Source organism: Gadus morhua, chromosome 8, assembly GCF_902167405.1.
Source record: "Gadus morhua chromosome 8, gadMor3.0, whole genome shotgun sequence".
NCBI lineage: Eukaryota > Metazoa > Chordata > Actinopteri > Gadiformes > Gadidae > Gadus > Gadus morhua.
In genome coordinates this window covers 26,814,871-26,842,629 of record NC_044055.1, presented here as the reverse complement: position 1 = coordinate 26,842,629, position 27,759 = coordinate 26,814,871, and the positions used below count along the sequence as shown (strand labels likewise).

Sequence of the window (27,759 nt, the reverse complement as noted above, 5' to 3'; positions counted from 1 at the left end):
CAACACAAATGCAAATTGTGGTCATTTAGAGAATACAATTATGGCATATATGTGTATCTAGAGTAATTTCATTAGAACATAATGAAGCATTTGTGTCGTTAGGTAAAACATATTTGCAGTCAAAACGGCCATTTTATAAAATGGCCGCCATGGCTACCATAGGACATTTTCCTGGTGGCTCCATATCTGGAATTATTCATTAGACTATTACGTATAACTGTGCCAAATTTCATGCTTGTACGTGTAATCCCACAATTGTTAAACCTATCTGCCTGACTAATTCAACAGAAACCTGGGATGTGGTTTTATAGGACAAATAACGACAAGGCAAGTGAATTTTGGTTTTGGTTTGACAGTATTCATCTTATTGGCTCTTATAAAAAAAGAGGACCATTTCATATGTCACAACTAATTGTTTTTGCATGACTAACTATAAATCAATGTGTTACCTTGTTTCTGGTAGAAGAAGTGACGAAGCATCAAATAACGTTTAATGAAACGCTCATTTGCAAAGGTCTTATGCTTAGGTTAGGTCTTTTGAAATATAATATTCCAGCATGTGTGATGTGTTCTACAAAAGGAGATGGAGTGTCTGTTCTTCAAGTGCTGAAGTGAAAAACAGTAAAGTTCTAGATGAGAGAAACATAATTTACAAGAGCAGACAGCTCTCCTTAATACGATGTTTGTAGAAATATGACGGACGCAAATAGACAGTGTATATTCTTCTTTGAAAGGCAAAATATTAAATAAATATTTTCAAATTTGCACAAGGACAATTGTTGAAATGTTGTCAAATCGATACAAGTGTGATTTACAGTAACGAGGCAGGCAGGCCCTCAAAGCTGAACTTCTAGCGGTAATGTGTCACAAACCCATATTCAATGATCACGGACAATCACGCTTCTTTAACAAGGCCAGAGAAACTCGAATTAAGAGCATCCCTCCCTCTTCAAAAATATAACATTCATTGCTGAAGAAATTTAACAGCCAGAAACATTGAATTTTAAATGTTGCAAAACATACAAAAAAAGTTTTCAGAAGTGTAAACATTGAATTGATGCCTAAAAATCTATTAATTTCACACATGGAGAAATTATATAAAATAAATCATGTCCATCCTAACTATAAAGTTCTTATTAAAATGTAAAAACAACGTACTAAATTTCAGTTATTGAGATCTTAATAATAAAGTTCAAGGTAACATTTAATTTTAAAAGGGCTTTGTCTGTAAATGTCATAAATAGACAATATGCGTAACATTTGTCAATCCAAACCTAGGGCTTTCACTTTTCAAGGCAAACCAATACCTCCTCCCATCACACACACACACACACACACACACACACACACACACACACACACACACACACACACACACACACACACACACACACACACACACACACACACACACTATGTACGATTTAGGGTCTGGAAGATTCTGGAGATTTGGAGCATGACCGGGCCAGTCTCTGGATCATTCATCCATTGCGTGCTGTTCAGAGGATTTTCTAGCATGTCTTCGAACGCTGAAAACACACACACACACACACAAACAGGCTTCTTTAAAGACCTCTGTCTTCAAAAGGGACATTGGTGAATGTCATACACGAGTCATGTTTTAATAAAATACCGTAGGGCTGCTCGATTATGAAAAAAAAAAAAATCGAAATGATCATTTTTGAGTTTGAAAAAATCATGTATTTAGTCAGCATGTTTCTCCCAGAAAACACTTTGTAACTGAGAACTTTGAAATTTCACCTTAAATAAACACAAAATAAAATATATATACATTCGTTTTGTGATCGTTTGACGCTAAAATCGAATTGCCGATCAAAATTCGATTAATCGCCCAGCCCTACTGTACCGTCCCTCCTGTTTTCACTTAAACATCATGTACCAATATCATAGGTGAATATGAATTGGTTGAATCGATTCGGCTGAAGAGCATTTACCGTAAGTGCGCCGTCGACATGAATGTAAACATAGAAGAAAATAGCATTTAGAACTTCGGCTTTGAAGCATCAATGTGCATATTACGGAGTTTGCAAAAGTTTTGTTGAATAAGACAGTGAATTGCCATACAAGTACTTCACTCAACCATGTCCTACCACTAAGATCAAGGTGCTACTGCTATGGTTTTAATGTGTAGTGAGGGCACGCTCACACGCTTAAGGCTCTTAGGCATATTCGGCACAACGATTCGGACCAATAAGATTGCTAAGGGATGTTTTGGTGAAGCCAGAAGAGACTGTTTGTGGGTAAGACCGGTTCATGTGGAGACAGTGCCCACATTTGGTTGACTGGATTAGAGGTTACCCAGAAGAGTCTTGGGGTTGGTGAGGCCCAGCTGGACGACTGGGTTCTCCAGGATGGCCTGGAACAGGAGGCTGTTGGTGTCGATGCCCTTGTCCAGGTCCTCGGGGGAGGGCTTCCGGTCTCCCAGCAACCACTCGCACTGGAACACAGAGAAACCCCCGCAACTCGTATCACTACAGCATTGAGGCTGCTGAAATAACACAATTCATTGTTTCCTTAAAAATCCCCTTGAGTGGTCCTCTCGGTTGCTCAATCCACCTCTTCCAACCGAGTTAGCAATGCGCCCTACAGCGCAGGTTTGATTCCCACCTGTGGTGCTGGGCTACAGGTCTCTTCAACCCACGCACAAAAAGGCAAGAACAAATATCTATAAAGAAATACAAATCATCTTGGATTTGGATGTGTAACTGATGGTTGGTAACATTATGATTAAAGGGATAGTCTGTTTTTTTCCAGGTTGTTTACGATTAAATCGATTGGTTCAGGTGCTAACGTTGCCGAAAGTCTGTGTTTGGAGAAGTTTTTTTTTCTAGCCCCCGTCAGATCACACTGTACAGGTTGATGTGCATGAAACTTCAGCCCTAAAACATTAAACGTTTGTTTTCAAAGCTGTGAAAATCAGATTGGTAACTGGTGTAAGTTATGTTAGACAAAAAAAATCAGAGCAAAGTATGCTTTCCAGCAGGTTTTATTAGTCATTTTGTTGTAGCCACTCATTTCTAAAGGAAGCCTCGAAAGTGTCAGTATAAGTCCGACACCGGAACCGGAAAAGGGATTGTTTCATCCTGTTTGTAGTTTTTTATTGCAGCGGTGTTATGTGCGCTTAACACCTACAAACAGGACGAAAACAATCCCTTTTCCAATTCCGGCGGAGGACTAATACCGAATACTTTCGCTTTGCAAACAAACGTTTAATGTTGCTTTAGGACCAATGTTTCATGCCCATCGACCTGTACAGTGGGATCTGACGGGCTAGAAAAAAGAACTAAATTTGTCCAAACACAGACTAACAGCACCTGAACCGATTTATTTCATTGTAAACAACCTAAAAATAAGGCTTAAAGTGCAAAAAACCTGACTATCCATTTAACGTACGGCAGCATCCTGCTGGTTGTTGTTCACCCTCAGAGCATCCACCACCTCCTTCTCCTCAAAGCCCATCTCCATCAGGGCAATCACTGCCTGCAGGGATAAAAACAGATATACAAAAAGACACAAACACCTTTACAATTACTGTATTACTACAAAGCAGTGACAACCACCATGAGATTCCAAAAGGTCCCATTTGTTTTGTGTCAGATCACAAGGCCGGCTCTGAAGCAATAAAGTTTTAATACTGATGAGAAGATCTCCGATCACTGCTAGACAAAAATAAGAAAAATAAATTGTCATGAGAAAGAGCTAGACAGAAACCTAGAGCTAAATAGAAACTGAGTGAGAGAGAGGCAAAGAGACATCGCCAACCCTGGAGTCCGGCCTGAACTCTCGTTTCCTGCGGATCCGCTTGAAGATCTCGGTGAGCTCGTCCTGCCTGCTGCTCTCCTCTGTGGAGGCCTGGCGGATGCTCCGGAGCTGAAGCACCCCGGACAGCGAGGCGGGGCCGACGAGAGAGGGACCCGCTGGGGCCGTGGCCGCAGCCCCTGCAGCCCCTGACGTCTCGTGGCCCGGGAGAGGAGTGTCCACCGAGGGGTCGTCGACATGTTCGATCAGCCATTCCATGGCCTGGGTGACCGACATGCTGACAGTTTGGGGTGTAGAGATACTGTGATGAGACTCAAATGAGACTTAAAATCTGCTTCAATAGCTTTAATATTAATAGAAATTGTTCAAATCACCACAAATAAATAAATCATTTAGATGGGATATGCCGATACCACTTATTCACTTCCGATACCGCAGCTTTGGCTATACCGATAGCAATATAAGTCAGATACTTTGTTTTCCTCTAACGAAAAGCATAAAAAATAAAAATAATAACTAGAAATTGCATTTCCTGCAGAAAACGAGTGTGAATGCTGACGGCTGAATGACAATCACAAAGCAATGCTGAAAATGAGGAAATGCAAAATTAACAGAATATGAAAGTAATAGTAGTAGTAGCAGCTGAAGTAGAAGTAGTAGCTGAAGTAGAAGTAGTAATAGCTGAAGTAGTAGTAGTTGAAGAAGTAGTAGCTGAAGTAATAGTAGTAGTAGCTGAAGTAGTAGTTAGTAGCTGAAGTAGTAGTTAGTAGCTGAAGTAGTAGTTGTATTGATAGGAGTAGTAGCAATGGTAGTAGTAGTATTGGTAGTAGTTGTAGTAGTAGTAGTAGTAGGAGTAGTAGTAGTAGTGGTAGGAGGAGTAGTAGTAGTAGTAGTAGTAGTAGTAGTAGTAGTGGTAGGAGTAGTAGGCAGTAGAAATGTTGAATAGCTTTAATCAAGTGAGATAATTGAACACAGTTCAAAATGTTAAAATCGAATTGGAATAAAGCTGTGAGTGTGTGTGTGTGTGTGTGTGTGTGTGTGGGTGTGTGTCTTAAGAGAATGGCGGAGACATTGCGTGTGTGTATGTGTGTCTCTTTAAGAGAATGGCGAAGCCCTTGCCTGTGTGTTAATAGAAATTATTCAAATCACCACAAATAAATAAATCATTTAGAAGGGATATGCCAATACCACTGATTCACTTCCGATACCGCAGCTTTGGCCATCTACCAATAGAGTAAAACAAAGTAGCCGACTTATATTGCTAACGAAAAGAATAAAAAATAAAAATAACTAGAAGTTGCATTTCCTGCAGAAAACGAGTGTGAATGCTGACGGCTGAATGACAGGCGCCAACAATTGCTGAATAGGAAGAAATGTAAAATTAATAGAATATGAAAGTAATAGTAGTAGTAGTTAGTAGCTGAAGTAGTAGTTAGTAGCTGAAGTAGTAGTTGCAGCTGAAGTAGTAGTAGCTGAAGTAGTGGTAGCTGAAGAAGTAGTAGTAGCTGAAGTAGTAGTAGTAGTAGCTGAAGTAGTAGTAGCAATTGTAGTAGTTGTATTGATATGAGTAGTAGTATTGGTAGGAGTAGTAATGGTAGTAGTAGGAGTAGTAGTAGTAGTAGTAGTAGTAGGCAGTAGACATGTTGAATAGCTTTAATCAAGTGAGATATTTGAACACAGTTCAAAATGTTAAAATCGAATTGGAATAAAGCTGTGCGCGCGTGCGTGCGCGCGTGCGTGCGTGTGTCTTAAGAGAATGGCGGAGACATTGCGTGTGTGTACGTGTGTCTCTTTAAAGCCCAGTTCAGACCAAAGATTCACCTTGCAACGGCTTGCAACTCGCAACTCCTTGCGACGAAGACGGGCTGTGACGTTCTAAAACTGGGCCGTTCACACTGGCTGCAACACGCTGCAACGGGCTGCGACGCTAGGTGGTTTCCATAGCAACTGTGAACGCTCTGGCACAGCTGAGAGCCGCAACATCATCATTTGCGTAGGTTAGGTTAGATTAGTTTGGTTTGCAATTAGTTTTATTTTACTTGAGAGTAGGCTAGAGTTACTGTGTTTTGTCATTTTCCACTACATCTGCATTGGAGTAAATAGCTGGAGCTTACAGTTAGTTTTGATTACCCGTTGTTGGATACATTGCATTTTCCGTTAGTTGAATTTCAGTTTGATCTGTCTTTGTTCACCATCGGCTCAACTACTAATTGGAGATGGATAACTTAATTATAAACAGGCCTAATTATGTTAGTGAGAGTGAAATGGTTGCAGTTTTTGCTGTGGCTTTAATCATGAAAAGGAGAGACGGCGAGTTGTAAAGCCAAGAATATGGAGCCGCAGTTGGGTACTTCAGCGGCAGAAACAGGGTGCCTACGCCAATCTGTGTAGAGAGCTAGAAATCGGAGATATATCAGCTTTCACCAATTTTACACGCCTGTCCCCGGTCCTATTCCATCATCTGGAGGATCTGGTGAGGTCTTTAATTCAGAAGACGAACACAAATTACCGGGACTGCATTTCAACCGAATTTAATTACCGAATTAAGTTCTCCTCCCTCTCCTCGGACCAGAAGTCTGCCATCTTCTGATCTTTTTATGCTGGAGTGGACAGTACGGTACCGGGACGGAGTAAATCCGTGACGTACAAGTTGTTCTGTGCTGTGATTGGCTGAAGAGGAATAGTTAAATCGCCGCGTTCTAAAACTTGACCTTGCGATTTGACATGTTCAATCTCTGGCGACTCCTTGCAACTCCTTGCGACGCCTTGCAACTCCTTGCAACGGCTTGCAACGACCCGTTCACACCGCCCCTGCGACGTTCTAAAACCGTCTCGTTGCAAGCCGTTGCAAGGTGAATCTTTGGTCTGAACTGGGCTTAAGAGAATGGCGAAATTTTGTTGTTTAATGGTTTGAATGAAGATAAACGGTTGAAAATCAATTGAGTTACGTCTTAAAGGGTAATTCCGGTGTTAAATGGATTTGGGATATGTTTTGTATGATAACGAGTTGAAACGTTCGTTTTGGAGCACAAAAACCGCATGTAGACGCTTTCTTCAGTTGGCTGTTTTTAGCCGATTCTATCAAAACGCTATAAACTTGGAAAAATGGGGGCAGTGGTTATGGTAAAAACTAGATCACTATTTTAAACCATATAAAAGGCAAAAAGTAGCCTGACACTTCTTTGGTAGTATAATAAGGGTCTTAACATATAAAACGAGGCATTGAGAACTCTGTAAGTGTACAGATTGTTTATTAAAAAGGACATTTTATACACACAATACCATCAGTATGTGTTTGTCAATCTACCTATCGAGTCTTGAAAACAAAATGGCGTTGACGGGTGATCTACTGATGGTATTGTGTGTACAAAATGTCATTTTTAATAAACAATCTGTACACTTACAGAGTTCTCAATGCCTTGTTTTACATGTTAAGACCCTTATTATACTACCAAAGAAGTGTCGGGCTATTTATGGCCTTTTCAGTGGTTTAAAATAGCGATTTAGTTTTTACAATAATCACTGCCCCCTTTGTTCCGAGTTTATAGCGTTTTGATAGAATCAGCTAAAAACAGCCAACTGAAGAAAGCGTCTATATGCGTTTTTTTGCTCCAAAATGAACGTTTCAACTCGTTATCATACAAAACATATCCCAAATCCATTTAACACCGGAATTACCCTTTAAGACGTAACTCAATTGATTTTCAACCGTTTATCTTCATTCAAACCATTAAACAACAAAATTTCATCCATTTTACACCGGAATTACCCTTTAAACAGTTGAAGTACCAGAGGAAATAAGATGAAGGCTCCGCCATGTGGAAAAAGCTGAATAGTTTAAATAGTTGAAAGAGTTGAAAGAAACTGAATAATAGCCAGCCGCCGTTAAAGTTGAAGACCAAAAAACGTGCGGAAGAAGAATAAGAAAAATAAAGATTTCAATATCTAGAGTGTGAATGCTACAGCATTCACACTAATTATAATAATAATAATAATAATAATAATGATAATAATTAAAGCTGCAAGCAGCATTTTACGGGGGCCAAGCCTAAAACAGACCAATAAGACCCCGACAGGCCATTAAGACCCTGATGAAGACCATTAAGACCATTTTTGTTTGCATATTGTTGACGACGCTGGAATAGCCTTAGCTTTGCGAACAAACTTCCAAGACTGTACGTCAAAAGTCTGAGGAGTAATGTGTCTATAAAGTTTTCATTTGATTGCTTTAGCGCCCCCTATAGTCCTATTTTGATTAACTTTAACCTGGTTCACTTTCACCTATGCTGCTTTAAGTACACCAAGCTTGGTGATTATTGACTCAAGATAACCTCGCCTTTTTGCACCCAACATTGGATAGCATAGGATAGGATAACATAGGGTTTCATGACAGTAGGTGAAAGGGGTCAGGAAATATGGCGGTCAAAAGTATGCCTTTTCAGTTAATGGTTATAGTGCCCCCTATGGGCCAATCTGGATGCAATTTGGAGAGGTTGCTTTTCGGTTAATTGTTATAGTGCCCGCTATTGTCCGATTGTCCTGAATACAATTTGGAAAGGTTCATCTTCACCCATGTGCCTTTGACTACACCAAGTTTAATGACGATTGAGTTAAGGTAACCCCGCCTTTTGGCTTCAAGAAAAATGTGGATGATTTTAAGGCACTGGCAGCCATGTACTTTTTTCAATGTACTTCATTTTATTTGAGCAGTTAGAACTTTGGTCCCCAACAGCCACTAAGTTGGTCCCCCTCAAATCAAACATTCCGTCTAGGAACTGTGGTCATTTTAGGCCACGATCTCGATCCCACGCCCTAATTTAAAATATGTGGAATTCATCTTGTTCAGGATTTTATTCTGAACAACATTTGTGTTAGGAGTCCATCTTGAAGCTGATGCAAGCATATAAAGGTCCCATGGCATGCTACTTTATGGATGCTTTAATATAGATATTTGTTGGCCCCTAACACAGTATTCGAAGACGTTCCCAAAAAAAATTCAGCCGAGGTGTAGAATTACAGCCACTACGAGCTAGTCGCACATCGAGCTTTCCGCGAACGCGCCGTTTCGGTGTCTGCAGCTTTAATGCAAATGAGGATGAGCGCACGGGTCAAGGAGGAGGGTGGGGGTGTGGCCCTGAGCACAGGGATGCAAACACATGTATGACAAAAAAAAAGAGAGAGCTACCCGAAGTCTGAAAAAATATGACGGCATGATATCCTATTATCATGAGAAGGCCTATGCTATATGCTATATGCCTAGAAAGATAATATATTAGTTTCTCAGTTAAAGTGACTTTTTAAACTAAGTTAATTTATTTTCACACACACACAAACACACACCTCTGCATTGGATATGCGATCACAGGTACAGGTACTGGCAGTGTGGCACCTGGCACTGTCCCTGATCTTATCTGCTGCTTAGGGGGTTTCTGGAAGAGGGTTTCGGAGAAGCTGTGCAACACTTTGTGTAGTTATTGTTGTTGTCACTTTCCTCCGATGAATGTCTGCCTTACAGTGTGCATACAGGGCATGTACACCCCTGCTGGCATAATTAATTTCTTTAATGCAGAGTGTGCATTAAGCACATCCTTTTTTCTCAATTTCTTTGAAAAAGTCAGACAGTGGAAAGTTATGCTTCACAGAATTCACCTCCGTCGTGGCTTCTAATTTTAGCCATGACCACTTCCAACTGCACTTGCACCCTGCGTCCCGCTGCACAATAAGTGCATCCTTCTCCGATATTTCCCACCACTATCCTCTGGCCGGTTCGGGCCGGGACTTTGATCGAGCGTTTTTATTTTTATCATCACCTCTAATATGAGGAGAAATCTATGCCATAAACAGAAATATTATATTATTATATTATAGGCCTTTATTACACAGGTCTTCTCAATGTCGTGGAACGCTCCGTTCACTTTGGTAGTAGTCCAGTGACTTGTTAACCCCAGCGTCTTCCGTTGCTAAGCAACGTCACCTTCTTTGCGGACAATTTATTATTGCTCTGCTGATCAACACTACGAATGCTGATAACGAATAAATTGCAAAAAGGCACACCATGTGAAGTTATTTTTTTCGTTTTGGCAAGTAGCCGTGTAATAAGCGGGATCATGTATAGAACGTCGCCGGTCATTATCGAAAATAAGCCCCTTCAGGGCGATGCAAGAAGCATCGCTGCTCGTCGGTGCACTGTTCGCCCTGTCGGGGCTTATTTTCCCGATAATGACCGGCGTTCTATACATTATCACTTGCATTTATATTTAGCAGAGTAGCCCTAGTAACAAATGTGTACAAAGTTACATAAGTGTTAAAATAAATATCGGGTTGAAATCGGGCTAGGGCTCATAATTACAGTTAATGTGTCGGGTCGGGCTCGGACAGAACGTGCACGGGCTTCGGGCCGGGTCGGGCTTGATTTTCTGGGCCGATCTAAGCTCTAACGTGCGCATCCAATATTTAACCTTCAGTCGACGCAACGGCAAGGGCTGTGATTGGTCCCCTAACAAAATCATTTCCGGAATCACTTTTCTTTACTTCGAAGGCTCGAGGGGTCTCAGTCAGTCAGATTACGGAATATTGACACGCGCGCCGATCGACCCCCCCCCTACCCCCCACCGCCCAAAAAAAACTCTTCGGATCTGCACGGACCACACAGGTCCCAAAAATGTATGATAAAAAAGCGACTCGTGCCAAAAAGTGCGCCGTTTGCATGTCTGTGAGCAGCTTGCGGCCACGGTACCATGCACTCTGTTTACAGTGGATGTATCGCAATAGCGAGGCGCACACAGCCTTGGGCCGTGTTCTGTAAATATTTTAGAACACTCCGGCTGTTCCGGCGAGAGTCCTGGAGCTCTTTGTCTAAATGATATCATATTATACATAGATATATATTTCATATAATTTATATTATCACGGCCAAAAGCTGTGTGCGCCTCCAGACGATATTATGAATCTCAAACGACTGCGTCAGGTTTTCCGACGTCTCTGGTTCTTCCACTCAATATGAAGTAGACTGAACCAAGGAGAAAGGTGATTGTTGCCCACGATTGTCTCCCGCCAGAGCCCCGCTGCCCGCTGCCGAGGCAGCAGGGCTCCGGTGGGAGACAATAGCGGGCAACAATCCCTTCTCAACCATGGCTGAGATAACCCCCACTATGATTCTTGTTGGGGAAATACCAGAGAACCCGACATGTTATGCACCATACAAAGAAGTGTACAACACTGGTGTTACAGTGCGCGCACACACACACACACACACACACACACACACACACACACACACACACACACACACACACACACACACACACACACACACACACACACACACACACACACACACACACACACACACACACACACACACACACACACACACGTATTTGTACCGAACCGAGTCAACGCTCCGTTGACTTGCATGGGCCTTCACAACTTCCGGTGGTGAATAGCGTCCTCGGTTGCTAAGCGACTATTTCTCTGCTGATCAACACTACGAATGCTGGTAACAAATAAATTGTAAAAAGACACACCGTGTGAAGTTATATTTTTGACGTGTCTAGTTCACCGTCATGCAGGCTGTGTTCAGTAAAATAAATAAATAAATAAATAGCGATCCGTTTTCGGCGCATGTAGGTCTATCTGCCTAAGCCCACGTTGAAATAATTTTGATTATTACAGTTGTTGAAATCAACAGATTGATTTCACACAAATCATAAAAGCCTCTCCCTGTGTCATTGTGTGTGCGTGTATCCGAAGTGCGTGCGTGCGTGGGTGGGGGGTTCTTGATTGAGCAATTTTCGAATATTATTTGAAAAACGAGCTGTGCAAACCCAGATCACGACACTATTTCAACAACCCCTGTCTGGGAATTCAGAAATGAAAATGCCATAGCCAAGTTTATTGGTGTTTTCATTGCTGCTGATCTACGGCCATTCTCTGTTGTTGACAAACAAGCAGTTTTTTTTTAAATGTTCCCCGTAATTATGAACCGTACCGTACCGTGACTTAAAAACCGAGGTACGTACCAAACCGTGACTTTTGTGTACTGTTACACCCCTAACACACACACACGGTCGTAGCTCATTGTCTCTATCACAATGGCAAGGCTCACACAGCTTTTGGCTGTATTCTCTAAATATTCTAGACCAGTCCTGGAGCTCTATATCTAAATATAATCATATATACATAAACATAGATATCTATATCATAGAATATATACTATCCCGTCCAAAAGCTGTGCGCGCCTCCAGACAATATTATGAATCTCAAAACGACTGCATCGGGTTCTCCGACGTCACTGGTTCCTCCACTTCCACATCAATATGAAGTAGACTGAATGTCGACATGGAGGAGAAAGGGATTGTTGCCCTCGATTGTCTACTGCCAAAGCCCCGCTGCCCGCTGCTGGGGCACCACCGTCTCGGAAGTGGGCAGCGGGGCTCCGGCGGGAGGCAATCGCGGGCAATAATCCCTTCTCCTGCATTACGCGGTTCATTTACTTCAGGGAGTCAAAGTTAAAGTTCCTTTCCCCCAATTCCTTCTCCACCATGGTTGAGATAACCCCCACTACGAGTCTTGTTGTGGAAATACCAGAGACGTCAGAGAACCCGTTGAGTTATGCGCCATGACACCAACAGCAGAGCGCTTATCAAAATAACAAAGAAGTGTACAACAGTCGTAGCTCATTGACTCATTGGCGGGCCAAATTCTCCGGGCGGGCAAAGCAGAGAAGCGGAGGTAACCTGGCCCCTTATGACGACATATGGGGCCAAATTCAAAATCTGAGCGTCTGAGCTTTCATTTTTCAAAGGCGGAGCAGGATACCTAGTGCTCGTTTTAAACCCAACGCCATTTCTAGCCACTGGGGGACCATAGGCAGGCTAGCGGAACTCATATTAATGTTAGAAAACCTCATAAAGTAAATTTTCATGCCATGGGACCTTTAAGTCTTTACGTGTTTTAAACCATACCCTTTTTCAGAAATGAATGGCTCCTGGGTGCTTTTATCTTTATTGTACAGACTTCATGTCTGATTGAAGACATAGGTCCAAAGATGATGTGCTTTTTTTTCTAAGTCTAAAAAGGGAATTTTGTGTTTTTAACTAAATTCAAGATGTCTGTAAATCTATCCAAAGAAAGTCATAGGTTCTTGAGGCACATTTGTTCAGCATGAGGATGTATGCGTGTGAACAAAGTTTCATGACTGTAAGTCAAAGCAGTTACGAGATAGGTTTGTTCAAAGTTTGCATTTTTGGACTGTTGCTATAGCACCACATTTGAGCCAATCAGTGTACTATTTGCTCTTGAGTCAGCCTCTACAGCTGAAGATAGTTTTATCAAAAGCAAGCAAGCGGTTTAGGCTGTGTAAGTCAAATTTGGCGGAATAATAAAACTAACCACAATAGATTGCCTTTGCACTTTGTGCTAGGCCCCCTAATAAAATATATGGAAGAACTTTGCTCATGATTGCCAATTAGCCAGCTTAAAACATCTTACTAAAGAAAAGTTGAATGGCATAAATCAGGGGAAAGATTTGAACAGAGTTTTGACCGTTCAACAGGTAGCTCTCATGTGCATGTGACTAATTTGCCATTACGTGACATGCTGCACGCATATTTTTTTCTCTCCCCGCCAATATCCAATATCCAGCCGGAATTAGCCAGTCACTGAAGTTAACCCTGCCGCTGAAGAACCGGTTCCTGCCACTTCAAGAGTCCACGGACGCGCCTGCCACCCGAGCACCCCTGAGCCCCGAGATGCGTCGGGACGGACGGTGCGGGCAGAGACGGAACAAGAACCAGTCGCCATGGAGGCGAGCTGCGCATGCGTCGGCCACCTGTGCACCCCTGAGCCCCGAAATGTGTCCGGACGGACGGTACGGACAGAGACGGAACAAGAACCAGTCGCCATGGAGGCGGGCTGCGCATGCGTCTGCCACCGTCACCTCAAGCCAACAAGGGCCCATCTCACAGAAAGCAGATGAACCAGACACTCTGATTATAGGAGACTCAACCATCAAGGATATAACCGGTAAGAAGATCAAAACATGCAACTTCCCATATGGAATGGTTAGTGATATCAACCAGAAACTAGCCAAAATCATATTGGGAAACCCCAAAATCTCACAGATTATTGTGCATGCAGGATTTAATGATATTCAAAGAGAACAGTCAGAACTTCTGAAGAGGGATTACACTGATCTATTGGATACACTGGACAAAATACACATCAAGTCATTCATCAGTGGACCCATACCAGCAGTTGACAGGGAAAAAACAGATTCAGTCGTCTACTTGCACTGAATACATGGCTTTCCAGAGTCTGCAATGAAAGAGGAAGGGGCTTTATTGACAATTTCAACTTATTCTGGGGGCGCAAATATCTTTTCAGAGCAGATGGCCTACACCCAAACAGGTTAGGCTCAAAACTGTTAAGGGACAATCTTCTCTTCTCGCTTTCCCACAAATCTCCATGGTCTGATGCACAGGCCACAGTCAGAGCACAGGTTGAGAAGAAACAAGACTACAGCCTCCCCCACACATCTACTCTGCCACTATCTGACACAAAGATAGCAGACAGCCCACAGACCTTGAAGAGAGACAACAGCCCGCCCGACGCCATCGACACTGTGCCTTCCCCCATCGCTGACGCTGGCTTGGCGAGGAACAGCCACCCCCCTCCTCTGCATTCCCCCATCGACGATGACCTCCAGCCTCATCTCTCCCATAGCCACAACAACTCCAGCCCCAATATCTCCTCCCTTTGCGATTTTCCAGCTGAATTTAAGAAACTGGAATATGTTGGCATCAAACTTGCATCTGTGTCAATGATAGCATCGCCACGTCATGGCCACAGGCTGATAACACCAAAGAGGATGGCGCCCCAGCCCCCCCCCTGTACTGATAGTAGTCCTGAGTATTACTGAGACAAAAAAGGGTTCAGCCGTAGACACAGTATAAAGGAAGTTTCACATAATCTGCTGAACCCAAGGTTGCCTACGTCAAAACAGGGCAACTTTTGCATTCATGCTGTAACCACTAAGAGAGTAAACAAAGGGAAACTTAGACACACTGCTAACCTCACAAATCTCATATCTATTGCCTCCAAACCAAAAAGCACCTTAAAGCCTATCAACAACACCATCAGGATGGCTCTACTTAAAGGTTGGGTATGGTATTTGCGAAACGCCAGCAGATTTTGAAAATACACAACTCAAATGGTCCAACCCCCTCTCCTTCAACGCTGACTCTGACTCCACCCGTTCCAAGTACCTGGACGCGCAATCATGCTCGAGCGCGAACACAGATGCGCGAGAGCGAGCCTGGCTAGCGTAGGGTTTTCCTTCTCTTTGCTGGTGGTGGTGGTGGTGGGGATGGTGGCGTCTTGTCTGCCATGGAAATTGTCTTCTACTGCTAGGTCCAAATGTGGATTAACTAGTTCCAGTAGCTACCGCAGGATAACAACAAACAGGCGCTTGCTCTGGGTCACGAGTACTGCACGAAGGGGTCGCGCGCGGGGGAGGGGGAGTGCAGTACGACCGTTTGATGGACGTACTTACTGTCCAATGCAACTCGGTGGCTCTGGAAATCATTGGCTGAAGTTTTTCGAGCCCTGCCCGTTCCACAGATGATTGACTTGTTTAATTTTCATGTCAGTACTTCTAACTGAGTGGCTGTAAGTGGGTTATGATAAGGATTTCAAGTAATTTTGCAAAAAAAGCCCAAAAAGCGAATTCCATACCCAACCTTTAATGTTAGGTCTCTTAATAACAAATCATCTTTAGTTAATGATTTTATTACCACTTCTAAACTGGATTTTATGTTTTTAACTGAAACATGGCTGGAACAAAATAACAACGGTGCAACCGTTCTGATAGAGACAGCTCCTCCCAACTATAACTTTTTGGATGCATGTAGATTTGGAAAAAGAGGTGGAGGGGTTGCTGCTGTATTTAAAAATGTATTTATGGGGAAACAGATTTTATTTGGTGATTTTCCATCATTCGGATACCTTAGTGCTGTATTGAAATGCTCCCCCAGAGTTCTCCTATTAATTATTTACAGGCCAAATTTGTCCCATATATTCTGCAAATTTTTTCGATGACTTCACAGAATTATTGTCTAGCATCTCCACAGAATTTGACTGTCTAGTTATAACTGGTGACTTCAATTTTCATACTGATGATTTGAATGACAAGTGTGCAAAAACACTTTTTACCATTTTGGACACTTTTGAACTGTCTCAACTAGGGCTGGGCGATATGGACAAAATCTTACATCACGATATGAGTAATTTAATATCACGATATGGATATATATATCACGATATGGTATTTTTGAAGTAAATTAAAATAATAAATGGCTTAAAATAACCATACTTCACATTTGATCAGTTTTTTCTTTTATTTTGAACTTGAATTTCCATGCTTACAAAGGAGTAAGTAGCGAACAATCTGTCATTAACTGCAGTGTCATATAGTGCACACATCTTGTAAACATTGAACTGTTTTTTCAATACAAATAACATTTTTTTTTAAAGGTGTGCTTCACACCTGCCTGGCTGTCAGTCAGTGCACTGTAATATAAAATAAAAATCACAGCATCACACAAATATTTTAAATACTAATTATACACTTATAAAATAAAGTTATGTGCTGTGCAAATAGCTGGTGGTAAAAATAGAACTGTTTCTTCAATACAAATTAGATTTTTTTTCAAGTTAACAGGTGAGTCTCACACCTGCCTTGCTTCAGTCAGTGCAGTGCAATATAATTTTTATTTATTTTTTTCTCTCTCGGTATAAACGATATGGCCAAATCTCTCCAAGTAGACACTTTCATATCGTCCACGGTATGATATCGTCATATCGCCCAGCCCTAGTCTCAACATGTGAAAGAGGCTACTCATTGTAAGGGGCACACTCTAGACCAGGTTATCACAAAGGGCCTCAATGTTTCTGATCCCTCTGTGACTGATCCTTCCTTGTCTGACCACTTTTGTGTTTTCTTTAACATATCTTTTATTCCCGACATACAGACAAAATCCAATACTGTCAAAAAACGGTATATCAATGAAGATTCTAATGTACTTTTTAAAAAGGCCATCCCCTTGCTACCACCTCTCAACCCATGTTCTGCTGATGATCTTGTAGAAAACTTTAATTTGAAAATTTTGAAAGTCATAGATGTCATTGCACTTTATAAGGCTAAAACTATTTCTGGAAAGCAAAAGGCACCCTGGAGAAAAGCTGCTTCTGTAACAGCACAGAAAAAAGAATGCAGGAAGGTTGAACACATCTGGCGTAAAACAAAACTTCATATTCACCATGATATCTATAAAGAGAGCCTCCGTGCCTACAATTTAGACTTAAAAAGTGCTAGAGAAACATTTTTCTCCAATATCATTAAAACCAACACTAATAATGCAAAAACCCTATTTGCAACTGTTGACAGACTGACCAACCCCCCAACACAAATTCCACCTGATCTCCATTCCACGCAGAAATGCAATGAGTTTGCAGCTTTTTATACTGATAAAATTGAAGGCATCAGACGCACCATCAATATCTCCACTTCAAACAAAAATGTTGGACTACCACCCTGTTCAGGCAAAAGTAACGTGGCAAGGATGGCATGCTTTAATGTTATACTCTCAAAATATTGTGGAAACTGTGACACAACTAAAGCCATCCACCTGTTGCCTTGATACTTTACCTACCAACCTCTTTAAGAATGTTTTCGACTGCCTAGCAGTAGACATATTTCAGTGGTTAACAACTCTCTCCAGTCAGGCAATTTCCCAAAAGCTTTGAAAACTGCAGTTATTAAACCCCTTTTAAAAAAGCGGAGCCTAGATGCCTCTATTATTAACAACTACAGACCAATATCAAATCTATCCTTCATAAGTAAAATCATTGAGAAAGTTGTCCTCCAGCAACTTAATCACTTCCTGGCATCAACTGGTTGCTATGACACCTTCCAATCAGGATTTCGACCCCTGCACAGCACTGAAACCGCCCTTATTAAAGTTGTAAACGACATCTGTCTTAACACAGACTCTGGCAAAACTTCAATACTAATGCTACTTGACCTCAGTGCTGCATTCGACACTGTAGACCAGGGCTATTCAACCTCCTTAACAAGTGGGCCGAAAAGGAAAACCACTGGGGGTTCATGGGCCACACGGAGTAAAACTACGTGATTAAATCGCTACAAATAAATCGTACTTAAATTAGTGTTAACTTAATATATATAATACTACTACATGGAATAAACTTGTCAGACGCATTCCTTCCTTCTTGACTTTTAATCGTATCATTATAAAAGATTTTGTTCTCACATATTTTGGACACGTATTTAGAATTCAACAATGTTGTTTGAATCATCACAAAACAGAACTACTGTACATATGAGACATTTTGAGCCAGTGAGTCAGTGAGAAAGATGCACTGCCTTGTTTGCCTAGTTTGGCTCATCCTGAGACACTCATGCAGCTTCTCATAGGTCATGGTCCAACGTGCCCTTGTTCTGATGGCATTCATATGAGAAAAGCTAGACTCACACGTATCGGTTGAGCCAAACATTGTCAGAATAAGTGATGCCAGTTCCTGATTGTGGGATACTGATACTGGCTAGTATCACCGGCTACACACAGAAACCTGATTTGCATGCAACTATGTTTCTCCTTTATTTTATTCATTTTTTGCATGCAACCTCTTGCGGGCCAGAAAAAATGTAAGAGGGGCCGCATTTGGCCCACGGGCCGCTAGTTGAATAGGCCTGCTGTAGACCATACATTACTTCTGGACAGGTTAGAAAACTGCGTGGGGCTTTCAGGCACAGTCTTAAATTGGTTCAGGTCCTACCTACAAAATAGGAACTACTTTGTTTTCCATTGGCGACTTTGTATCAGAATCAACCAACGTGACACGTGGAGTCACACAAGGTTCGATCTTAGGACCCTCTTTATTCAACATCTAAATGCTCCCACTAGGGCAAATCATGCAAAATAACAATATTGACCACCATTGCTATGCTGATGACACACAAATCTATGCATCGCTATCACCAAATGACTATCGGCCCATAGATCTGCTGTGCCAGTGCATTGAGCAAGTGAAAGAATGGATGTGCCGAAATTTCCTTCAACTAAATGAGGACAAAACAGAGATAATTGTATTTGGTTCTAAAACGGAAAGGCTTAAAGTAACCCAACACCTTCACTCTCTGTCCCTGAAAACTTCAATCAAAGCCAGAAATCTAGGGGTTATCATGGATTCAGATTTACATTTCGACAGTCACATCAAATCAGTTACAAAATCGGCATACTATCACCTTAAAAATGTAGCAAGACTTAGAGGGCTCATGTCCACCGAAGACTTACAAAAACTTGTACATGCCTTTATCACTAGTAAGCTTGATTACTGCAATGGTCTCCTTACAGGTCTCCCAAAACAAACTGAGGAAGCTTCAGCTTGTTCAGAATGCTGCTGCTAGAGTTCTAACAACGACCAAAAAATTTGAACACATTACACCAGTTCTGAAATCGTTACATTGGCTTCCTGTAGGTCAGAGAATTGATTTTAAAATCATGTTGCTAACCTATATATCCCTACATGGTTTAGGCCCAAAATATTTAACTGATATGCTTCCACTACATAAGCCTTCTAGACCACTAAGATCCTCTGAGACCAATCTGTTAATTATCCCCAGAGTAAACACGAAACATGGGAAAGCAGGATTTAGTTACTATGCAACAAATAGCTGGAATAAACTCCCAGAGGATTTAAGACTTGCCCCAACTCTGAGCACCTTTAAAACAAGACTGAAGACTTTTATGTTTGCTTTAGCTTTCTGCTAAATCTTAAATACATTACATACATTAACTTTCTATTTTACCCATTTCTTTGCATATGTTTTCTTTTACTTATCTTTTATTTTATTTTATTGTATGACAATGTTTATATGTGAAGCACAGAGTCTGCCTTGTGTATGAAAAGTGCTATATAAATAAAGTTGCCTTGCCTTGCCTTGCCTTACACTCCCTCTGTTGTGAATCACTTACGAGTCGTGACTCACAGTTTGAAAACCATAGAGCTTACACCTTAGAGCTGGGAGAAGCGCACTAAACTACCCGGCCTTCTTAGTCCAGATCCTGATAATCAACATGTCTAGAAAGCCTACGTGTAAGGCCTACTACAAGAGTAAGAGTTATGAGCATTACAGAATGTATGCATTTATTTTAATTGAATTGATGATGCATATGAATCATATTCCTTTCTTTAAAGAGAGGGGGGTTGATCACTGGGGAACGGGATTTGATAAAGTGATATATCTTTGTACTCAAAAAGCTTTTAAATAGAAAAAAAGCAGAAAGACAAAATACTATCAAATCTCAACTCACTGGTTCAAGCGAAGAGCTTTGATGGCTCTGCTCTCAGGGAAACCCATTTCCGTCAGCTGATGGAGTGCCTGTTCATCCACCCGGTCCTCATCGTCCTCATCCAGCATGGCTAGAGGACACAGACAGTCACACACTGAGACCCACACCATCTAACCAAAGCAAGAGCATTTCTCCTTCCATTAAGACAAAATCCAGTAAAATACCCTGAAATTAAGGTCAATGTGGAGGTCTAGAGATGACAATTAGCAACATTTGGCATTAAAAGTCAACCAAAATGAAAGAGGTATTCTGAACCAGTCATCATGCAGAGGATTGTCCTGATTCTAGCTTTACCGTTGGCCTTTTTGAACAGTTCCACTGCGTCCGGGTTCAAGGCCAGCAGCTTCTGGGCCACCTCGATCAGAGATACCAGGATCTTCCTGAGCTCTGTTTGAAACTGGTAAAGCAAACAAACACGCAGAAAAAGTACATACAATTAGATCATCTTCAAATCATTAATGCTGTTAATCCCTTCCCAGAACTTGAGGCTGCGTATAATCCTCACGTCTCGGATGTTGTGCTGGGTGACCGTGCGGTCGGTGTGTTTAGTTGACAGGGCGGCGGTGGCTTTAAGGATAGCATCCTTGTCTGGAGCCTTGTTCTCCTGCTTCTTCTGCTGGGGGCAAACAAATAACCATATGTCATCATGAGCTCAGAGCATCACAGCAAACATAGGCTCATACTATTATACAACTGAAGACTTTCCCCAAATATCGACATTTATTTTCATAAACTGTAGTTCAAAGCTGGAAACCTTTTCATCTGCAGATATGTCGGACATCTTTGGTGGTGGAGGGGGTGGTCTTTTCTTTATCAGCAGCAAAACATCTACAAAGGCAGTTAAACGGGTCTAAGCAAGTATAGCAGTGCATGGAAAGGTTACTTGACTTCTGTAGCAACGGTGACATTAAATGACAGGGAGAAGGACCAGCATACCTCTATCTTTGATGTTTTCATCGTTGACCGTTTTAGTGTCTGTGAGGATACGCTCTGAAGCAGCATGGATAAGTTTATGGTGTGTCAGTGTTTTCGGGTCTTCTAGACTTCCGTGCACATACTGCAAGAAATACAAACAACTTCAAAATATCATAGAACCAGTCGACAAACAAAACAGAACAGCACAAAGCATGGATGGAGTCATTCATTAAAAACGGTATTACTATTGAGGTAAAGCAATAACAAAAATGCATTTAGTCTAAACCTAGCTGGCTCAGCTAGGTTTGATCATACTGTTCCAAAACATTGGATTAGACACATTTCCGAAATGTTGCATAAAGCTATAACAAACGCATTCATTCAAACAGTTAGAATTATTTATTTTTATCCACTGTTGGCTCAACGATATTTGATGGAACCGACACTGTTCCATTGAACTAGTTCTGCTGTTCGACTGTGTTGCAATTGATTTCGCCCTCCTCTTGACTCAGTTGTTTTCTATTCTTCTCTCTCTAATCATTGCTTCTGTTCACGTTCCTTGTTGTCACGTTCCAACCACGCTGCTACTTCCACTTAACAGAGGCAGCACGGTGGCCACCACTGTCACATTTCTTTCTCAGTGCATCCTTAAAGGGGCCCATTGTAACCCATCCTAACAGCATGGGGGTCCATTTCCATGACTGTTTACTACTTTCCAGGGTTCAACGATTTTGGAGGCATTGGTGCCTGTCAACAACTCCACGTCAGCTTGGACGCGAGGAACACCAATACCATCCAAGTACGCTCACATAGCCAGTTCCTCTTCTTTGATGTTATCTGTGCTTACAGGCATCATCATGTGTACTGCCTTGATCAAGGAATGTATAGGTTTGAATGACTGTCTTCTTTGCTGGACTACACCTGAGCCGGTAGTTCAGATGGATAGAATCCCTTCAGTTTTCCCGGCCCCTGTATGACCACATGTTTGCGGAGAGACCAGTGCACACCCATGTTTCCTTGGGCTGTTTACAGTCTGTGTGGCTTTCTATCACCAATTAATGTGAAGGACGCTGGGAAGGTTTTTGCTGCACACCTCGCATGTCAAGCGCTTCTCGCAATCCTTGCTCATATGCCCAATGCAGAGGCCCTTCACCATACCCAGTGAAATAAAACCATACCAATCTCTGGGTATTTGATGATGTAGGGCTATTTTAATTGCAAAGGCCTTGGTGAATTTATCAAGATGCATATTTTCCTGGATCCATGAAATAAATGGCCTTTAAAAATACAAACCTGCCTGCCTCTATGGGAATTGAACATAGGGGTTCCTATACTTATGCAAATGAAGAACATTTATTTATATACGATACATTATTCATTCACAAAGAAAAATGGTGGCCTAAAAGGTTGGATTTTTCCTCAATTAAGGCAAGGCAAGGCAAGGCAACTTTATTTATATAGCACTTTTCATACACAAGGCAGACTCAAAGTGCTTCACATATAAACATTGTTATACAATAAAATAAAATAATAGATAAGTAAAAGAAAACATATGCAAAGAAATGAGTAAAATAGAAAGTGCAATGTATTTAAGATCAGATCAACAGTCTCTCTGATATCCGCGTCGGGACTCCAACCCGACCTAAACGGAACTTGGTACTTTCTCTGGGACTCCAACCCGGATTCTAGTAACCCTTATCCTTTCTCTCTCTGGTATCAGATCATGTATCTTTCTGGTAAAAATAGAAAATTTAATTGAAAGTTAAAAAGGCTTTTTAGTAAGTAAAATTGAAAGTGCAATGTATTTAAGAAAGTGAGAAAATTATATTGAAAGTTAAAAAGGCATTTAAGTAAAATAAAGGTAAAGTATTTAAGATTTAGCAGAAAGCTAAAGCAAACATAAAAGTCTTCAATCTTGTTTTGAGGTGCTGAGAGTTGGGGCAAGTCTTAAATCCTCAGGGAGTTTATTCCAGCTATTTGTTGCATAGTAACTAAATCCTGCTTTCCCATGTTTCGTGTTTACTCTGGGGATAATTAACAGATTGGTCTCAGAAGATCTTAGTGTTCTAGAAGGCTTATGTAGTGGAAGCATATCAGTTAAATATTTTGGGCCTAAACCATGTAGGGATTTATAGGTTAGCAACATGATTTTAAAATCAATTCTCTGACCTACAGGAAGCCAATGTAACGATTTAAGAATTGGTGTAATATGTTCAAATTTTTTGGTCTTTGTTAAAACTCTAGCAGCAGCATTCTGAACAAGCTGAAGCTTCCTTAGAGTTTGTTTTGGGAGACCTGTAAGGAGACCATTGCAGTAATCAAGCTTACTAGTGATAAAGGCATGTACAAGTTTTTGTAAGTCTTCGGTGGGCATGAGCCCTCTAAGTCTTGCTACATTTTTAAGGTGATAATATGCAGATTTTGTAACTGATTTGATGTGACTTTCGAAATGTAAATCAGAATCCATGATAACCCCTAGATTTCTGGCTTTGATTGAGGTTTTCAGGGACAGAGAGTGAAGGTGTTGGGTTACTTTAAGCCTTTCCGTTTTAGCACCAAATACAATTATCTCTGTTTTATCCTCATTTAGCGGAAGGAAATTTCGGCACATCCAGTCTTTCACTTGCTCAATGCACTGGCACAGCAGATCTATGGGCCGATAGTCATTTGGTGATAGCGATACATAGATTTGCGTGTCATCAGCATAGCAATGATGGTCAATATTGTTATTATGCATGATTTGCCCTAGTGGGAGCATGTAGATGTTGAATAAAGAGGGTCCTAAGATCGAACCTTGTGGGACTCCACACATCACGTTGGTTGATTCTGATACAAAGTCGCCGATGGAAACAAAGTAGTTCCTATTTTGTAGGTAGGATCTGAACCAATTTAAGACTGTGCCTGAAAGCCCCACCCAGTTTTCTAACCTGTCCAAAAGTATTGTATGGTCTACAGTGTCGAATGCAGCATTAAGGCATCCAGATCGATTTCCAAAAGATGATTTTTTTTATTTCCTATTTTTAGTCAACTTTAGCATGGGTGCATAAACGTATTCTTTCCACTGTACCTTCATTATGCAACTTTGTTTCAGAATTCATATTCAACACAATAAAACCCACTGGTTGAATAAACCTCTCACAGATATGCCCACCCACAACTTATTCAAATACCAGTTCGAACCAATGCATTGGATTTCAGTCAATAGAGTGGCGAAGTCACGCCGCTTCCGGTTGAGCTCATGGGACCTATGAGATCGAAAAATATCAATGATATTTTCTGGTCCCAGTCTTTATATGCCCTGGATTACACATATGTTGTTTGTGGATTTAAATGATAATTTTTCATGCAAATAAAACTACAAATTTTCGTGAAGAAGTTTGATAATTTTAGATTCGACGAGAATAGAGTGCTAGGCACATCGAGATGGCACATAACTAAAACTCTCCACATGCCCCGACTTATAGTGGTTTTCACCTCTTTCTATGCTTTTATCCTCGCCTTGAAAAAAAAGTGGTGAAGTGGAGCAGAGAGATCGCCATCTCTGTGCCGAGTTCCAAGTGCGGGTGTGGTGACGTATACCATATGCGTCGAGAGCAGCGAAGAGCTGTAGTTCACAAAGCGGCCTCACATAAAACCTAAAATTATCAAAGTTCTTCACGAACATTTTTAGTTTTCTTTGCATGAAAAATTATCATTTAAATCCACAAACAACATATGTGTAATCCAGGGCATATAAAGACTGGGACCAGAAAATAATTATTTTCTCTCCATTGACACCCATTCATATTTTTCGATCTCATAGGTCCCATGAGCTCTACCGGAAGGGCTGTGACTTCGCCACTCTATAGTCTAGGGCTGTTTCCCAAAGTGAAGGCTGCAGCCTTGCTAGGACGCGTCCTTGCTAGTCGCGTCCTATGGAGACGAGAATAGAGTGCTAGCTCGAGTGCTTCCTAGGGTTTGTAACGTTCAGACTTTGTAACGACTTGGTAGTGTGGAAGCGCTTCCGCTTCCGTTTTTTAATACTGCGTGTCCGCTTGTAAACACATGTGCGCCTATGAATAAAACATGGCAGCAATCAAGCTGATCGATATTTATTTGACTTTTGTCTGTTATGAATACGGTCATGTCTCCTTCGCATGGAGCCTCTTTGGGGAAGTCACAAAAGCTTTGTTGCGGTTGATCGAATAGTCTTTATTAAAAGGAAAATCCATTCAATTTTTATAAAACTAAGTGAAATTGTCTGAGAACTTAATTCATGCATCACATTTACAGTACGGTGGATTACTATTATGCAGCGGGGAAAAGACAAAGAAAGAGATGATAAACGTGTATTTATTTAGATATATTATTTAACTGATCTGATTCATTCATTCATATATGCCTACAATCTACCAGTGCTTTGAACACATAAGTATATCATATAAAATACAATTATATACGTTCATTCAAAATTACAAACATTGCAAATGATCGGTTGTGCATTAATTTTACAACATTGGATAGTGGCACTATCCCTTCCACCGGTGAAAATGTTTGTGCGCCACCCTAAGGCGCACAAAAGCCTCCGTTTGCTGGGCTGACCCTAAAAAAAACGATTCAACATGAACAGGCCTACATAAATAATGTAATCTTGTGAGCGAGTAAATTGACATTGGTGACAGTGGTGTTTAACACCAGCTACGTCCATGCAAAATATAGCAACGTATCATTAAGTTGCAAAAACCGTTGAAAGTGGCACAGGTCTTTAGGCTTGATTATTTGCATTAACATGATGAATCTATAAAAAGCAATACGGCACAAAAAATAAATATAACTTCACTTCATTTTAACGTGCACTGCTCTGCCATTTTCAAGAACCCGCCCAGTGAACGCAGAGGATTGTGGGTAGTTTTGGCTCGTCTAGGATGCAGCGATGCATCCTTGAAAAATCTCGGAATTCTCAAAAACAAAGGACGCAAAAATGGCGCGGCTTCTCAACATTGGAACAGTGCTTGTCGGCGTTCTATGACGTAGCGTCCTTAAAAGGGCGGCCATTGAGCATGCTTCCTTGAAATTGGGAAACAGCCTAGGTGTGAACACAATGTTTAGATGGCCTTGTAGTTGGTAGGGCTACACACCTCCGGTCCGGTTGATTGACACATGTATCGCGGTGGTGGTCCTTGCTGCATAAGGTTTCGTCTAACGATCCAATTTAATTTAAGGGTATGTAAAGGGTGATAAAAGGGTATTTACAGGGTGAATAAAGGGTATATATATATATATATATATATATATATATATATATATATATATATATATATATATAGGGGGATTAATAGGGCTAGCTAAAAATATCGATTCATCAATGCACTGCAATTTATTTGTTCTCGATTCAATTTCGATTCAGAATTTTTGTGATTTCCACAAAATAAGGCATACTCAGTCAATGTAATCTAGAAGCGAGTATTGCTAAATGTACATGCCCTTTTACACTTTTCGATGTTATGATGATTACCTTTATGCTGCAAGTTTAGCTCAGGAACAGTTTTAAACAACGGTGTATTCCCATTTTGCTAGTTAAAGCACAATGAAATGGTTAATTCATTTTGAAATGGTTAATTCTAAATAATATTTAGGTATTTTTGTCATCTGCACGTACTTTGAATCGATAGCAAATCAAATAGATCAATGGAGTGGATCAATATCAAATCAAATAGAAAACGAATCGAATCAAGACCTAAATAATCGAATTGAATTGAATTGTGAGGTATCTGGCAATACCCAGCCCTAGTGATTAAAAGGAATGTATATGGTGATTAAGGGGTATTTATAGTGATTAAAGGGGCGGAGCCTCGGACCCAGTGGGAGTCAGTGTCAAAGTCACAGTCAGTGAGACCAGTCGGTACATTATAAATAGCCAGGTCTACCCGGAGACTAAATAATAATCCATCGACACCACCCTGACAGGTGACACGGAGGGCCTGTCCGACTACGATCAGGATGACAGGGCCTCACTCACATGTTTCAGACACTTCTCCTTGAGCCTCTCCACGGTGGTGTCCTCGGTCACCTCCTCCAGCCACTCCGTCCCCTCCGCGGTGCAGATGTGGACCTTCAGCACTTTGACCGCAAATATTTTCTCCTCCTGGACGAACATAGCTGCCGTTTTCGTTCCCCCGACCCACTAATGTTAGCTCCTGTCGCTAGCGTGCTAACAGCTAGCCGTCCTTCCTTTCCCAGCTTAACTGTGCGGACATGCACCTTTTAAGTCTCCACCATGCTCAGACTGCTCCGTTTACTAACCGGCGCGAATCAAACGATGTTGTCTCTGCTGGCGCAGCTGTTTTCGCCCCGTAAAGACAACCAACAACACCCAGCTAGATCCTATTTTGATGGTTAATCATTGAACTTTGAACTCTACTTGCAACTGTAACGTCGTGCCCTGGTGCATCATGGGAGCGTGAGTTTACTTCGGCTGTTTTGCAGTGTTGCCAGATTGGGCCGGGAATCTGGCCCAATTTGGCAACGTTAACCATACTAAGTACATACACAGTGTGGGTCTTATTGTGATAAAGAAAAGTGTTTTATTTGCAAACATTATTAGTGATGACTATAAGCGTAACGGAGATAACGCTTCCAAAATGTGAAC

At 41.3% G+C, this 27,759-nt stretch overlaps 1 protein-coding gene across 3 annotated transcripts; it reads right to left on the bottom strand.

The window, feature by feature from the left end:
• Positions 1 to 477: 477 nt before the first annotated feature.
• ubac1 (UBA domain containing 1) lies at positions 478 to 27,558 on the bottom strand. Of its 3 annotated transcripts, none has more exons than XM_030363760.1 (10): positions 27,130 to 27,557; positions 21,153 to 21,273; positions 20,971 to 21,044; positions 20,722 to 20,832; positions 20,511 to 20,613; positions 20,178 to 20,286; positions 3,784 to 4,057; positions 3,415 to 3,501; positions 2,320 to 2,458; positions 478 to 1,529 (listed from the first exon to the last, which is right to left on the bottom strand). In XM_030363760.1, the coding sequence occupies exons 1-10, from the start codon at positions 27,265 to 27,267 to the stop codon at positions 1,414 to 1,416; spliced, it is 1,272 nt and encodes a 423-aa protein (XP_030219620.1). In that variant the 5' UTR covers positions 27,268 to 27,557; the 3' UTR covers positions 478 to 1,413. The 3 variants fall into 3 exon arrangements, with proteins under 3 accessions (XP_030219620.1, XP_030219621.1, XP_030219622.1); XM_030363761.1 differs by having other exon boundaries at positions 20,722 to 20,829; positions 27,130 to 27,556; XM_030363762.1 differs by lacking the exon at positions 478 to 1,529 and having other exon boundaries at positions 3,399 to 3,501; positions 27,130 to 27,558.
• Between the last annotated feature and the right edge of the window lie 201 nt (positions 27,559 to 27,759).

Excerpts from the sequence above, each read along its gene's own strand:
- ubac1 (XM_030363760.1), bottom strand. The coding sequence starts at position 27,267 with ATGTTCGTCCAGGAGGAGAAAATATTTGCGGTCAAAGTGCTGAAGGTC. Across the intron at positions 4,058-20,177 it reads AAAGCTCTTCGCTTGAACCA|CATGTCGGTCACCCAGGCCA; the intron begins GTGAGTTGAGAT and ends CCAAACTGTCAG. Across the intron at positions 3,502-3,783 it reads AGTTCAGGCCGGACTCCAGG|GCAGTGATTGCCCTGATGGA; the intron begins GTTGGCGATGTC and ends TTATCCCTGCAG.